Source organism: Muntiacus reevesi, chromosome 18, assembly GCF_963930625.1.
Source record: "Muntiacus reevesi chromosome 18, mMunRee1.1, whole genome shotgun sequence".
Taxonomy (NCBI): domain Eukaryota; kingdom Metazoa; phylum Chordata; class Mammalia; order Artiodactyla; family Cervidae; genus Muntiacus; species Muntiacus reevesi.
In genome coordinates this window covers 13,813,765-13,831,364 of record NC_089266.1, presented here as the reverse complement: position 1 = coordinate 13,831,364, position 17,600 = coordinate 13,813,765, and the positions used below count along the sequence as shown (strand labels likewise).

At 39.5% G+C, this 17,600-nt stretch overlaps 1 protein-coding gene across 1 annotated transcript in view; it reads right to left on the bottom strand.

Annotated features, from left to right (window-relative positions):
- The window catches only part of SMURF2 (SMAD specific E3 ubiquitin protein ligase 2), a 109,282-nt gene extending 92,143 nt beyond the window's left edge, over window positions 1-17,139 (bottom strand). Inside the window, exon 1 of the mRNA XM_065908530.1 lies at window positions 16,592-17,139. Within this exon, the coding sequence (XP_065764602.1) occupies window positions 16,592-16,643 (52 nt within the window). The 5' untranslated portion in view covers window positions 16,644-17,139. The remainder of the gene's footprint in view (window positions 1-16,591) is intronic.
- Window positions 17,140-17,600: the final 461 nt, after the last annotated feature.

Genomic DNA, 17,600 nt, shown 5'->3' with positions numbered 1-17,600 from the left:
CACTGAAAACCACATGGAAAGGCTCACAGATGACCTAAAGAGAGAGAAATGCCCAGCCAGCCACCATCTGAATAAAATACATTACAGACCCTGCACCAACACCACCCAACAGAGCCCTTTCCAAACTTGTGACCCACAGAAATCATGAGAGAGAATAAAATTACTGCTTGTTTTAGGCCTTTAAGTTTTGCAGTAATTTTTTATGCAGCAATTCTAACAAGCCTTTACAGCAAATAGATGATAATTGGTTCAACTAACTGGGGGGAGGGAAAGAATCTGGCTAGCAACAAGGGTGTGCTTTCTATATAGAGACCAGCTTTCATTTAAGAGACTTGAAAAAGCTACATAATAACCCAGAGAAAGTCTAATAATAAGTAAGGCATAGTCTACCTGAAGTCAATATAATTTTATGGTCTTACAGCCTCTACAGATTCTTTCCCTGCATCATAATTCTCCTATAGCAAAAGAAAGTACATAAATACACTTACCATGCCACTGAGCTCAGACAAATCAGTCTTCTGTTATAATCCTAAATACAGAAGTTATCTATTATGGCCTAAATTAATCCCTGGCCTTTCTTCAATCAAAATGAGTAAGTCAATTACTACAGAAGCATCAAAACCGCCAAACAAAGCAAAAATTATAGACTTACTCTTCTGAACTAAGAATCAACAACACATTACCACTATGTAGAACAGATCTTTTAAATTATGTATTTTATTCATCGCTTTCTTTAAACTTAACAAATATCTAATAAGCACTGTGGGTAGGCAAATACGAGTAAGAGCTAGTTCATAGCTACAGAGAGGAGTTCACAGTGCTATAAGGAAAACATCAATACAACCAATGAATTTTAAGTCAATATAATAAATGATGCAATGGAGTACGCTAACATATTCTAGGGCTATAAGGGTATTCTGCATATTTCTATTTGCTCCTTCAGATCATTCTCCATCCTTTAATTAGCACATAGTACCCTAGGAGGCTGACATTTATGGACTATATTAACTGGCCTCGCTTACCCTTCACCTTCAAAGTGGGTTCAGTAAATGAGAAGCAACAGCAAGGGTCTCTCTGGGTTCCCATGACTACTCTCTCCCTTTCCCTCTCTTGCTCAAAGACGATGCAACTTCCTATCACTGCTAGTCCCAAGGTGCTGCACCATTCCTAACTGGATTCCTTTAATCCTGCCCATTCATTCTAAGTAATCTCTTAAAGACATTCTCCTTCATCTTTTGTGAGAATGTTATCTGTCTCTATTAGGACCCTACCTGTTAAGAGAGGGGCACCTAACTCAAACTGGGAAAGTCTGGGATGACTTCTCAGAGGAGATAATGCTTCAGCTGTCTTAAAAGCCTAGTAGACTGGGCAGAGCAACTAGGTTAGGATGAAAATATTGTAATTGTAATAGTGTCTCAGGAAACAGTACCATCAAAATTTGGGAGATATGAGAAAATGTGAAGAACAGGAAAAGAAGAGGAATTCAGAACGTGGAATATAGGCATATGATGGAACACAGGCATGATGGGAAACAAGGCTAGAAGCAAATCATATTGAGTTCTTAGATGTAGGTATTTAACAGATCTGGTTTCTATAATAAGTAAATTCAAAACAGAAAGGTGAGCAGGGGTCAATGGCCTATACTTTAAAGGAACTTTAGACATGCAATCAAATACAATGTATAGACCTTTCCTGCATCCTAATTAGAACAAACCAATTATTTCTGGTGGCTCAGATGGTCAAGAATCTGTCTGCAATGCAGAAGACCCAGGTTTGATCCCTGGGTCGGGAAGTTCCCCTGGAGAAGAAAATGGCAACCCACTCCAGTATTCTTGCCCGGAGAATTCCTTGGACGGAGAAGCCTGGTGGGCTACATCCATGGGGTCACCAAGAGTCGGACACAACTGAGAGACTAACACACACACACTTATTCAAAAGGGGGGGGGGGGGGGGAGGAGATGAGGAAAAGAATCAGAAATGCATCATTTCATAAGATGGATGAAGTTTTATTTTTAATTCATTCATGTGTCTATCAATGAATGTTTACTGAAAATATTTTATTTCAATTTCTCATTTTTATAAATTCAAGTGCTAAGAAAGCTTATTTTTATGAAAACATTTTTTAATGATCAACTAGCAACTTGATCAAGTCCCTAAATTAAAGGGGTTGAAACTCTATGACTTGTGAAAAGGTGTCACTCATTGGAGTCACTGCCTTCTCAACAACCTCATCAATATACCGACTTGTCTCTTAGGTGGCCTGGAAAGCCTCTTAACCCAGGATATTGTTATTTGGGATGGTCAAGAGATGTGCCTTTCTTTTATAAAGAGAAAGGAAGAAAATATAAAAAAAAACTAATCAACTTTAGAATCTAAAAACTGAGCTTCCTTGAACTCCCTCAAAAATAACCACAGGCTTTCATTCTTTTATTTTACCCTCATTGCATGTACCATTAATTCTAGCATTGACTGTTCAGTTACTTCATCCATCAAGTCTTGTCTCTGCTTGTTTACACTGCAGATTCCCTGAAAGCAAGATGAGGATCCAAACTCTTCCTGAAATCCCAAAACCTACCCCTAAGGGTAAGTAAGGTGCATGTAAGACTCTCAAAAATGATCACGGAATGAATACATAAATATTTCATTACCATTCCAAGTCCTCTCTCTAGTTAGAGAAAAAAGATTTAAGATAACTAAACTGGAAATCAGAAAAACTTGAAATAACATCACCAACCTATTTTAAAATAATAAAAAGAGTAGTTTACTACCTAAGTTTTCATATCTACCTAAATTTTAAAAATTTCAAACTAAGAAATAGAAGGGACTGCCCTATAGCTCAGATGGTAAAGAATCTGCCTGCAATGCAGGAGACCCAGGTTCAATTCCTGGGTCAGGAAGACCCCCTGGAGAAGGAAAGGCAACCCACCCCAGTATTCTTGCCTGGAGAATCCCATGGACAGAGGAGCCTGGCGGGTCACATGTAGTTCATGAGGTTGCAGAGAGTTGGACACGACTAAGCAACTAACACACACACACACATATACAGGAAATAAAAAACTATAATGTATAAGGATTCATATTTCATTATGAAAGACCTTTGGTACAACCAGCCTTACCTCTATGGAACTTAAAAAGTTGTACCAATTGTTTCCTAAAAAAAATCTATTACTATTATGATTCAAGAAAAAAAATGTCATCAGATAAATATTTCATTTTCACTGGTTTAGAATATCTATAGTCAGGATCTGAATAGCAATTAAATTAGATAACAAATGAGAACAAGTTAAACAAGTTAAAACTATAGAGCTCTGAAAAAATGTTATCTTCCTAACACTGACAGACTTGTGAATATGTGAATTTCTTAGGTGACACTGCAAAAACATATCTTTTGCATTGAATATCAGACTGATCTTCACTTTGTAGAGAAGTAAACTTTGCAGAGGATGGTAAAAGATTACTATCCATTAAGTCAAATACTAACCTAAATGAGTACTTCAATCCTCTATAACTTAACATTGTCAAAATTTACTAAGGCACAAACATCAGTTAATTCAGTAATAACATCACAAAGAGAGACTATTATTTGTTTCAAATGAAGTCCTCTTAAACCATGTAAGCGTTTTTTTCAATTTCATCATTCTTGAATTCACAAATATTTACCGAAGATACACTATGTATCAAGTACTGTGTCAGACATGGTATTTTGAATATATCAAATACCATATTACTTTAAAAAATCTTTTTCATGATTCTTCCTTTACAAAACTCAATTTTTAAAAAAGTTCTTTCAACCTTATTTATACAATTAACTTCATATGATTCTGAATAACCAATCAATAAGTTTTCTACTTCACAAGAAAAAGTTAAAGCCTGAAGACATACGATCATACAAAAATTAAAAAATGAATTAACTACCAATGTTTGCAATTCTAATATAACAAAAATAATTTGGGGGGCTTCCCAGGTGATGCCAGTGGAAAAGAACCCACCTGCCAATGAAAGAGGTGTTAAGAGCTGCAGGTTCGATCCCTGGGTCAGAAGATCCCCTGGAGGAAGGCATGGCAACCCACTCCAGTATTCTTGCCAGGAGAATCCAGGACAGACGAGCCTGGAGGGCTATAGTCCACGGGGTCGCAAAGAGTGGAACACGGCAGAAGCGACTTCGCACACATGCACGCATTCTCCTATACATGTATTAATAACATACAGTTTATATAAGGAAGTTTATCCTAAAGCAAGGATTTTCACTAGAAGCCAGCATCACCTTTGATAGTTTCTAATTCTCCAGCTCTCTTTAAGAACTCTTATTTACAACTTTGAGTTTCAGTTTTACAAGTTTCTTTTACTCACTGTTGATATCTACCTGTGCGGAAATATCTCCACCTACTGGCAAGAAATGAAACTACAGGCAATTTTTGAAAGTATCAGCAAAAAGTTATTGAAGATGATGTGGATGGAACCAATTCTCCCATCTCTAAAACCCTAAGCCATTCAAATTATTCTCCAAAGCTCCTCTACTTCTTTAATGTTGTACTTGCTTCTATAAAACAGCATATAATTGGTTTTAAAACTATTTAAAACACTATCTTTGCACACAGTATATATAAAAAATAGATAAACAGTAAGAACCTGCTATATAACACAGGGACTCTACTAGATACTCTGTAATGACCTAAATGGGAAAAGAATCTTAAGAGTGGATATATGTACACCTATAAAAGATTCACTCTGCTGCACAGCAGAAAGTAACACAACATTGTAAATCAACTATACTCCAACAAGAATTAATTAAAAACAAAACACATTATTTGCATTAAAATGTCAAAATACATTAACATAATACTTGAATACAGCTTGAATAGTATTTTTCACATACATTATTTCTTATCTAGCAGGATCCTAAAATAAATAACACTGCCATTTTAAACGTGTATTTATAACTAAAAAGCATAGGCACCAAGAGAATAAGTGATTTGCTCAAAGATACAAAGTTTATCAGTGCCGTAACTAAGATGTGAACCCAAATTTCCTAGCTCCAAGCTCTATACTTTGCACAACATCCCAACTGCCTCCAACAATAACAGTAAACAGGTCCATGTTGTAGATGTCTGCTTTATGACAGTTTCCAGGAACACACTATGGTCAAATTAAAAACTCTGCTCAGATTTTAATAAAATTTTCTTCCATATTCAGATGGCCAAGAGGCACATGAAAAGATGCTTAACATCGCTAATTATTAGAGAAATGCAAATCAAAACTACAATGAGATACCACCCTCATACCAGTCAGAATGGTCATCGTTAAAAAACTTTACAAATAAATGCTGGAGAGGATGTGGAGAAGAGAGAATCCTCCTACGCCACTTGTAGGAATGTGAATTGGTACGGTCACTATGGAAAACAGTACAAAGCTTCTCCAGAAAGCTAAAAATAAAATTACCATATGAGGGTTTCCCTGGTACCTCAGCACTAAAGAATCCGCCTGCCAGTGCAGGAGACACAGGTTTGATCCCTGATCCAGGAAGATCCCACATGCCACAGAGCAACTAAGCCCATGTGCCACAACTACTGAGTCTTTTAAAAACTCAGCACAGCCAATAAATAAATAAAATTACAGAATTACCATATGATCCAGGAATCCCATTTTCTTGGGCATACAGCCAGTTACAACCCTAATCCAAAAAGATACACACACTCACTCCAATGTTCATAGCAGTGCTCTTCACAGTAGTCAATACACGGAAATAATCTAAATGTCTATCAACAGATGAATGGATAAAGAAGATGTGGTACATATATACAATTGACTACAACTCAGCCATTAAAATAGAATGAAATAATGCCATTTGCAGCCACATGGATGGACCTAGAGATTATCAGTAAAGACAAATACCATATCACTCACTTGTGGAATCTAAAATATGACACAAATGAACCTAATCTACCAAACAGAAACAGGCACACAGTTGCCAGCGGGAGGGGGCTGAGGGAGGGAAGGAGTGGGAAGTAGGAGTTAGCAGATGTACTGAATGAATAAACAACAAAGTCCAACTGTGTAACACAGAGAACTCTGTATATGACAAGCCACAACGAAAAGAACAGGGGAAAAAAGAGTATATGCACACACAAATACATATATATAAAACAGAATCACTTTGCTGTAGAGCGGAAATTAACATAACATGACAAATCAACTATACCTCAATAAAAATTTTTTTCTTTTGTCTTACAGAAAATTGCTCATAGAATAAAAGTTTTAAAAAAAATGTAATTCAACTCACATTTAACAATTATAATTATATCCTTTCCTTGATATTGCCACATTTTAGATATATTTATCTTTTATTCCACCTTTTTCCAAAAATTATTTGAAGGGGCTGGGAGCTGTAAATAGCAAACTTCATTAAGTCATGCTTATTGTTATTTACTTTCATCAGTAAGAGACAAAAATAATAAACTTAAAGATTCATAATAGAATTTTAAAAAGAAAAACAGTGAGCCTAACTTAGGTTTATTCTGATTTCTTAATACTTCCATTCACAGTATTATAGAATTTAAAAAATTAATGTCTGACACATGTCAAGAAACTGATAAGTATTTGTTGACTAAATAAATGAAATAATAGCTCCAAACCACTACAAGATTCTAAATCATTATGGGATCCTACATTGAAGACTCAATTATGCTTATTAAACTGTTTTCAAGATGTTTGCAAAAAGTTTAATCAATGTGTGAAATCAGAAGACTTATGTTAAAGCTACAGTAATAAGAAAGTGTTAATTATAAACAATAAACTTACAAAGAAAAGAATGCTAGATAAAAGGAACAGAACAGAGTCCAGGAAGAGAACATGTATGTTGTCAACTGATTTTTAGCCAAGGTGCCAAGACAATTCAATGGAGGAAACAAAAGCATTTTAACAAGTGGTGCGAGGAAAATCGGCTATCCATGAGAAAAAAGAAAAAGAAACTGACCCTTACTTACCACAGCAAATTAAAAAATGAACTTTAGGAGGGTCCTAGACCAAAATGTAGGGAGAAGGCAATGGCAACCCACTCCAGTACTCTTGCCTGGAAAATCCCATGGACGGAGGAGCCTGGTAGGCTGCAGTCCATGGGGTTGCAAAGACTCAGACATGACTGAGCGACTTCACCTTCCCTTTTCACTTTCATGCATTGGAGAAGGAAATGGCAACCCACTCCAGTGTTCTTGCCTGGAGAATCCCAGGGACGGGGGAGCCTGGTGGGCTGCCGCCTACGGGGTCGCACAGGGTTGGACATGACTGAAGCGACTTAGCAGCAGCAACAGACCGAAATGTAAGAGCTAATATAAATATAGCAGAAGAAAACACAGAAAATCTTTAGAACTGTGGATTAGGAAAAGATTTCTTATATTCAACATAAAAAGCATGAACCATAAAGAAAAAAACTGATGAACAGGGCTTATTCAAAATTCAAAACTTCTGCTCTTTGAGACACTATTAAGGGGAGGAAAAAGCCACATACATGTTAGGAGAAAATATCTGCAAAACACTTATCTGATAAAGAACCTGTATCCATAATACAAAAAAGAATTCTCAAAACTCAGTAAGAAACAATCCAATTTTAAAACTACGAGCAAAAGATTTGAAAAGATATTCACCAAAGATACACAAATGACAAATAAATCTATTAAAAGATGCCTAACACTGTAGGTCAGTAAAGGAATTAAAACTAAAACTATACTTAAGTTATCTCTACACATCAATTAGAATGGCTAAAATCAAAGACTGACAACAGCAAGTGCTAAAGTTCTGGCTAGGGTTGGGAGCAACTGGAACTCTCAGACGTTTCTGATAGAAAAACAAAAATGGTACAACTTTAAAAAACAGTTTAGCAGTTTGATGTTTAAGTTAAATACATACCTACCATATGATCTAACAATCCTAAATATTTACCCAAGAGAAATAAAAACATGATCAGAAAGAGAGGTGTACCCAAATTTCCTTTATGATGGCTTTACTTATGATGGCAAAAAAACTGGAAACCGATGTCTGGATATTTGTGAAAGCATATGTTCGTTGGAAGGACTGATGTTGAAGCTGAAACTCCAATACTTTGGCCACCTGATGCGAAGAGCTGACTCACTGGAAAAGACCCTGATGCTGGAAAAGATTGAGGGCAGGAGGAGAAGGGGACAACAGAGGATGAGATGGTTGGATGGCATCATCGACTCGATGGACATGGGTTTGGATGGATTCCGGGAGATGGTGATGGACAGGGAGGCCTGGCGTGCTGCGGTTCATGGGGTCACGAAGAGTCGGACACGACTGAGTGACTGAACTGAAATAAAATGGGGTATGTGTGCACAATGCAAAGTTCTTCTGGAATAAAAGGAACAAACAACTGATACACAACTTGGATGGACCTCAAAAGCACTCCACTAAGTGACAGAAGCCTGACTCGGAACACTACAGACTGTTTGGTCCCATTCACACAAAACTGGAGGAGAGGTGAAACCACAGCCACGGAAAGGGAAGCGAGGACTGGGGATGGCAGGAGACTGGCTGTGGAGGGGCGGGAGGAAACGTCTGGGGAAGAAAGAAACGAGATCTGTGCGATCATCGATGCAGGAATTCTTACCTAAAACCAGCATTCATTTTAAAACTGAGCTTTATGTCTGCTGTGGATTTTTAATAAGAAACCAGACCAAACTGCCAAACTTAAGACACATGCTGAAATTTCTAAATTCTTATCAAATGCAATTTTTAAAAGTCAATGCCTTTAGAAGTGATTTTAAAATAACTAATATAAAATTCTTCACTTTGTTCAATTCATTATATATTAGTGCAAAAATCCAAACGAAAAGAAAAAAAATTTAGTGTTAACACTCAACTGTAAAAAATGCCATATACTCGGGACTTCCCTAGTGGTCCAGGGGCTAAGATTCCATGCTCCCAATTCTGGGGGTCCGTGTTTGATTCTTGGTCAGGGAACTAGATACCACATGTTACAACCAAGACCTGGTACAACCAATTAAATATTTTTTTTAATGCCAAATACTGATATCTGGAAAACTAGCACTAGTGAAATATTAGTAGGCTCAGTGTTCAGCAAAGTCACTCTAATCAAACAAAAACAGATATGACTACAAATCCTAAATACAAACCAATAACTAAGGTTGGAAAATACAATGAATATGCCACAAATATAGATTAGCTGGAATTACATTAAAACATAGGAAGAAAACTATTAAGCTAGTCTAAGCAATATAAACAAAAGTTCAAATAAACATAAAAACACTGCAAGTTTCTAGGTGGAAAAATGAAATACACTTAAATGCCTCCTTTTCCCAAATTAATGGATTCTAATTACAATCAATGAATTTGTTTTTAAATTTAACCATTTAATTGGAGTTAACTTGGAAGAGCAAATAAAAAGAGCAAAAATATTTTTCTGGTACAATGAGAATATTAAACTAAATTATAAGCTATAATAATGAAAAGAGTATGGCACTGGTCAAGAGCTCATCTATTGTAACTAACGTATTAACATAACAAAACGGTAATCACATCACCATGGAAAGGAAGAACTGGTTAACAAATAATGATGAGATGACTGAATAGCAATTTGGGGGGGGGCAATATCTTCCTAAATCATTTTTAAAAACACTAAAATAAAACGTACTTAATATTTACTAAGCCTCTTGAAGAAAAGGGCTTCCCTAAGTATAAAAGACAGAAAAAACAAAGGGAAAGTTGGACAAATTTGATTCTTTAAGTAACAAATTTATTCAAAATCACTTTTCTTCCAAAAATGATCAAAATTAAAAGTCAAATAACAGACTAGGGAAAATGTCTGTAACAAGTATGACAACAGATTAATACCTTTTCTAATTCTCAAGCAGATCACCCAAGAAAAACACAAAGAGCCTAATCGATATCTAGGACAAGACCAAACAAGTCAACAAAGAGAAATAATTAGTTGACAGGAAAATACTCAACTTCACAAGAAACTGTTAAATACTCTTTGTCATGAACTTAGCAAACATTTAAAAAAAACAAGAGCCAATTCTTGTAAAAGAATATTAAGAGGGATATATTTATTCAATGCCGCTCTAAACAGGCACAATTCTTTTAGGAAATAGCCTTAGGAAAAAAATTCATCAAGAACCTAAAAAGAGGGGCTTCCCTGGTGGCTCAGTGGTAAAGAATCCACCTACCGATGCAGGAGCCACAGGTTCAATCCCTGGTCCGGGAAGATCCCACATGCCGTGAGGTCGCCCAGCCCATGTGCCACAACTGCTGACGCCCATGTTCTACCAAAGAAGTCACCACACAATGAGCAGCCTGCGCTCCACAGCTTGAGAAAGGCTGCGTGTAGCAACAAAGACCCAGGACAACCAAAAATAAATAAATAAAATTATTTAAAAAAAAAAAAAGAAGAAGAAGAACCTAAAAAGATCCACACCCTTTAATCCAACAGCATTCTATGGAAATATTCTAAGAAAACAACCCTTAAAAAAAATTTATCTACACCAAGATGTTTACACCAACTATCTATAGAAACAAAATTTAGAAATAAAAGTTAAAACAAGAAAAAACACATGAACAACAGTGATTGTATAGCATTCTCTTAACTGGTTATCCTAAAGTCAGTCTTCACAGTTTCCATTCCAGTCCATCCGTATTGCCTGAAGATTAAAGTTTCTAAACATCGAATATATCGAAGCTTAAAATCCTTCAATGGTTCCCACCACTGTAAAAAATTAAAAAAATCAAACTTCTTGGCAAAATTTCTATATAACAAGGTCCTAAAATGGGTTGGTCCTATAGACAGCCTCATCTCTTGCCACTCACACCCAGTGAACTGGCCATAGAGAACACACGTAAGAATACACAGAATTACTTCTATGTCTCCAGCATTCGTTCAAAATAAAATGCCAGAAAGCTCTTAATCCATGTTGAAACAGGATTCTGCCTTCATATGAGTTTACAGCATTAACAACACTCATTAAGCATAGATCACTTGAGACAACTCACTGCCTTCTGTGAGTTAGGTCTGATGCTAGAGGAAGACTCTTAGTCACAGAGGAAAGGTCAACACCGGTCAAGGAGAAATTTACGGATAAGGGTACCTTGAGTTGATCCTTAAAAGATGAGCAAGGATTTCGAGGGACAAGGGTAAGTCAAAATAAATGAAACGGTTTTATTTTCTACACAAGATCTTAGAAGTCTGTAACAGACAACTTGGGCTCTGACATGTACTTAATCTCTCCAAGTTTCTCCCACCTCTTATAGTATGAGAATTAAAAGTAATAATAGATGTAAACTTAATATGGTATGTGGCGCTTAATAAGCATCCAATACATGTCCCTTATATAGAAACACATAACAATGCTGATTACAACAATATATTTCAAAGGTTTAGCATTCTTAGAACAAACAAAATACCAATAAACAAAAATGAGACCAAAGAGAAAAAGCTGTAAGAACAGGGTTAAACATGCATGTTTAACAACATACAGCCAGAATCAAACAGTTCTCCCCACACACTTTGATGACATCCTCATACTACACATCACAACAGCACAATAACATATTCATAATGATAGCTGTTACTGTTCCATTGCTAAGTCATGTCTGACTCTCTTGCAACTCCATGGACTGTAGCCCGCCAGGATCCTCTGTCGATGGGATTTCCTAGGCAAGAATACTGGAATTGGTTGCCATTTCCCTCCTCCAGGGGATTGTCCTGACCCAGGGATCGAACCCATATCTCCTGCACGGCACGTGGATTCTTTATCACTGAGCCACCTGGCACTGAATCATAAATAAAACATTAAGTTCTGTTAAGGACAGACTATTCGAAGAGAAAGGCATAGTACATCTTTGAAAGCCTTCAAAATGTTGGAAGATACCAAAAATGGCTAAAATAAAGACCTTGCAAGGCTAAAGCATGGACTTTCATTTACCTTGAAAATGGAGCTAATATGCTATTTAGCATATACTAAATATGCTAAGTTATATGCTAAATAAATGTCGGTATGTTGTGATAGTTACAGTTCAACCAATAAGAAAAAAGCAGAATCCATGTTTAAATACACACACACACACACATCCACACTTTAGTCACCAATGAAAACCAAACTACATTAAGCACCAAGACAGTTTCAGTCCCTGCCTGAAGGTTAGACTAGAAGAGATAAACTTAAGAGAAAAGGAAGGAGCTAAGTCACACTGGCTTCATCCTCAGACACCAAGGGGATAAAAAAAAATGAATTGGGGACATTCAAATTACTAACACCCATAGAACAAATCATTATGGTGTACAGGCACATGCCCACTTAGAAAACTATGGGAATCAAGTTGTAATTTTTAAAATTTTTGAATCAACAAAATATGCAATAAGATAATGCTAAGATACCAGCATATGTGAAATGAGACTTTTTAAAAGTTAATTTTGCTCGAGAGGATGTGGAGAGAAGGGAACCCTCTTACACTGTTGGTGGGAATGCAAACTAGTACAGCCGCTATGGAGAACAGTGTGAAGATTTCTTAAAAAACTGGAATTAGAACTGCCATATGACCCAGCAATCCCTCTTCTGGGCATACACACCAAGGAAACCAGATCTGAAAGAGACACGTGCACCCCAATGTTCATCACAGCACTGTTTATAATAGCCAGGACATGGAAGCAACCTAGATGCCCGTCAGCAGACGAATGGATAAGGAAGCTGTGGTACATATACACCATGGAATATTACTCAGCCATTAGAAAGAATTCATTTGAATCAGTTCTAATGAGATGGATGAAACTGGAGCCCATTATGTGAAGTAAGTCAGAAAGATAAAGACCAATACAGTATACTAATGCATATATATGGAATTTAGAAAGATGGTAACAATAACCCTATATGCAAAACAGAAAAAGAGACACAGATGTACATAACAGAATTTTGGACTCTGTGGGAGAAGGCGAGGGTGGGATGTTTCGAGAGAACAGCATCGAAACATGTATATTATCTAGGGTGAAACAGATCACCAGCCCAGGCTGGATGCATGAGACAAGTGCTCGGGCCTGGTGCACTGGGAAGACCCAGAGGAATCGAGTGGAGAAGGAGGTGGGAGGGGGGATCGGGATGGGGAATACATGTAAATCCATGGCTGATTCATGTCAATGTATGACAAAAACCACTACAATATTGTAAAGTAATTAGCCTCCAACTAATAAAAATAAATGAAGAAAAAAAAAGTTAATTTTGCTTTAGCTATAGACAAGGTTAACCACATTACTGCTTAGGATTTTATAAATTAATAACAAGAAACAGTGTACAAAAACATTTCAATTACGAACAGGTCTGCAATAAATGTTTTGGAGAAGTAACCTGTTATTTCTCCATATCTAAGAATTTTAAATATTAGAAACTACAGTAAACTGCTTTTTCCAGCCTTTGGTTTTCAAAAACAGTAATAATATAAAAAATTACCCTCAATTTTTTACCTCAAAGAATATCTTCTATCCAAACCGTCATAAGAAAAGCCTATGCATAAGTCTAATGTACAAAAACTTACATTTTATAATTAATTTTCTGTACAAATACTAGCTGAAATTGATAGTTTTACTATATAGCCCATTTTAATGATCAAGTGTTAATGTGTCACACAAAAAAAAGTAGTAGTTTGATGGACCAAATCAGATCTTAGCCATCAATGACCTGAGGAATTTCAAATTTCGTATTAAATTAGCACTGCCTTCTTCACATTAACAAACATCAGTTTGCTAGTTGACTGTAGTCTTAGGAATAACACATGGAAAAGTCTAATATCTGTTGTGTGCAGAGATCTCATGGTTCAAATATTTTTCCTTTTTCCTTCAGTTTGTGTGTACGTGTGAGAATGTATATATGGGGGGAGGGGGGTGTGTGTGTGTGTGTGTGACAAACACCACGCAAAAGCTGTTTACATCTTTCAGTAAAGGAGCAGCTCTACGTGAAGGACAGAACTGAGTAACTACAATTCATGAAGCACTCTGGAATCAAAGACAGTCTATAAAGTTAAAATACTAATATGGTATTAACTTGAAGCAAAGAACAAATATTTTACATCATCTTACAGTTCAAGTATACTGTAATCCAAATAAACATTCAGTATGGGATTTGCTTCCCCCCATTTTTTTTTTAAGTAATTTTCCCCTATTATGGAACCCAGGTCTAAATGAACTGTTAAACACTTAGTCTAAAGGTATGCCAAACATTTCTTAAGGTCTTAACAAAGAATCAACCTTTTTTTTTTTTTTTAAACAAAATGAGGCCTAGGTTAAATATTTTATTTGGCTTCTCAAGATGGACTGAAAACTTGGGCACCAGCTCCAGACCAACTCCTGGACGCACATCAAACACAGCCCTGTCATTTATCCAGTCAGTCAAAACAATCTTTTCCATCTAACTCTTTAATGTTTATGTCCTAAAAAGCTGCTAATTGAATCCAGCTCTTAAAATCTATTTGTTAAAATCTATACCATCTAATTTGTAAGTGGACAAAAATGAAAAAATACATATTAACCTTCCTGGCAAAACAAAAGGGACTCTACCATTTGTAACCAAAAGGAAGAGAGCGAAGTTTTTAATATTTAAATAGTCTTCTCTTAAAATATGACAGAGACAAATTCCCAATGGTTTTAAGAAACCGAGAGTATCTAAAACTGTTTTTACAATTAAGGGGACAAAGTGTATTTAAAATTCCTCAGAAAAATCTAAAAATACAAAATTACTCTATAGATTTAACCCAGTATTCCCTATCCCTCCAAAAAATAAGTGTAATCTTTTCTCCTAACTTTACTCATGAATTTTTATAATGTATCATATGCAGTAAGAAAACCACAGATAAAACATTTTAAGATCTACTGAATCACACGAAAAACCTCAAACTCATTTTATCTGCAGAAAGTCAAAAGCCCTGTTTTCTCCCTCATGTTCCCATCGTGTATATAACCTAGAAGGAATTAAGTGGTCCACCAGCCTATTTCTGATGCCTTTTGCACACCTGGAATCACAGGTTCTTTCCATGACCACTGACACAGGACTGACTCCACAGAGGAACAGCAGTAGATAAACTAAAACAACAAAGATCCCTTATAAAGGTTTCCATTGATTCATAAGAAAATAAGGAAACTGAATGGGGGGAAGTAGGGCAGACAGGCATCCCCCAATCCAGGTTTTCCATTAAGAATCACTCAGCTAATGATTCTTTGCAATATTCCCTAGATAGAGTAAAACTGTCACGAAAGTAATATATTTTAAAAATTACAGCCAACATACAGTCAGGCTAAATTCTCGAATACCTAATTCACTGCAAGTTTTTATCTCGAAAGTTCAGCCAGTGGACTGGGATGTGACATACAAGCATTCAATTACAAAATTAGTCCATATAAATCTCAAAGTCTAGTGGAGACAAACATAATTACAGTTTATTCTTACACGCGCACCCACACACACACACACAGATTCTCTAAGGAAAGTCATCTTTCTCATCACAATCCGAATATCAACGTGCATAATTTATAAACAGAGAATAATGAAGCCAGAATTACTACAATGGTTTCATTTACACGTTTCAAACTCCAAATAATTTTTCCCTAAAATGGGGTAACACGACCATGTAAGAATATCAAAAACGTACCTGTAACAAAGATCTAACACACTGGGGATCATAAACACTTTGTAAGAAAAGCCTGCTATTCAGCAACCCCTCCAGACATTCTTTTCCATTTAGAAAAAGGAAGGGGAGGAGAGTGGGAAGAGAGAGAAAAACTTTGCTTCAAAGTCCGTCTGAGCACAAACTTAGAAAGGGACTCAAAAAAAGTGTTAACTTTTAAAGCAGGTCTAGAGTTAAAAGTGAGACACAAGTTCTGCGGCCTACAAGGAACTACCCAAACATACTACCCTACAATCAAACACTTCCAAAACACAGAGGGTACAATGAGCCCGAGTCGTCGGATCAGGCAGACACACCGGAAAAGTCAACCTCGGTCTCCTCTCCAAAGTCGTGCGTTTCAGGTGTGTGGCACCGGCTGCTGCGCCTGGCAGCCGAGAGGGAAGGTTCTGCACGCGGGCATAAGTGGGCGAACAAGTTAACAACCGGGGAACACACACACACACACACACCCTCCCGTTAAGCGCTCCATCTTTAAGGAGTGTTTACTGCGCGCAGTCAGCAGCCGGATTCAATAATCCCCGCCACAGGAGCTCCTCATCCCCTCCACGACCCCACCTGGGCAGCAGCCCAAGGGCTGCTCCCCGACGCCCCGGGAGAAAGTCGTGCTTCTCGGCCAAGGCTTCTGGACCTCAAATCCGCCCGGAATTCCAACCGGGGGACCCCCCCCCCAACAACAACAAAAGACCCCCGAGTCACGCTTGGCTTTTCTAAGAATTTCCCAACGAGGGAGAGCGGTTTTGCAATTACTCTCCCTGAACTAGGCCTTCCCACGTCCCCGACCTCCCACTCACCATTGATCGCGACCCTGGCCCTTCTCAAGGCCACAGGCACCCCCCGCCGGCTCGCCCACCCCTCGGCCGCCCGGGCCTGGCTCCCGCCGCCCGCCCAACCCCCTCACCTGTCAGGCGCAGCTTGACGGGCCCGTTCCTCCGGCCCCCGGGGTTAGACATGTCCCCGGCGGCGGGGGCGGCGGCGGCGGCGGCTGGGCTGCGGCCGCGGCGCGGGGCGCGGGGCCCGGGGCCGGCGGGCGGCGGGCGGGGCGAGGGCGACGGCGAGGCGCGGCGCAGTCACCACAGCGGCCGGGGCTGGGGCCCGAGCAGCCGGCGCCGCGGCCGCCACGGCCGGAGGGTCCCGGATGTGCCGAGCGTCGTCGCCATGAGCCGCGGAGGGAGCGGGACGCCGAACTCCCCCCTCCTCCCACTTCTCTTTCCTTGGCCCGGGCCGCACAACAAAGCGGCAGCCGCGGCCGGGCGCGCCGCCTCCGCCCGCGTCCCCGCCGCCTCCACGCAGCCGCCTCTGCCTTTCCCTCTTCTCGGCTCGGTGAGGCCCAGGAGCCGACGGGGCCGGGCGGTTGAGGCGGGCGGTGCTCGGCGGCGCCGGAGCAGGATTCTGGGCTCGGCCGCTTCCTCCTCCACCCGCCCTCTTGTCTGAGGAAACCCGGTCCTGGGGCCGCCGCCGCCACTCAGCGGCTCCGGGGGGCGGGGTGGAGACGGGGCGGGGCCGACGCGGCGGGGCGGGGCCCGTAGGCGGGGCCTGGGCGGCCGCGCGCGGAGCACCAGGGGGCGCGGAGGCGCCAGGCCTGGCTTCGGCCTGGGCGCGGCGGTCCGGGCTGGTGTGCCCTGCTGTCCCACGCAGAACTTGAGGAAGGAGCGGGCAAAGGATCTGGGTGGCGGCGCCGAGCTCTGTGGTGCCAGCAGGGCCTGGAGTTCCACCCGCTTAAGGGAGAGCTTTTGTCCGCGCAATACAGGCTGCCTTTATTAGACGCCCACCGCGTGCAGGGCGCTTCTCTGAGAGGCAGGGGCCAGCGGTTAGAACCGAACCTGCTGCGGTCCGGATTGAGCCTCGGCTAGGGTGAGGCAGGAGACGCTCTTCCCACACCGAGGGTTCCCGCAAATCCCCAAGGGTGT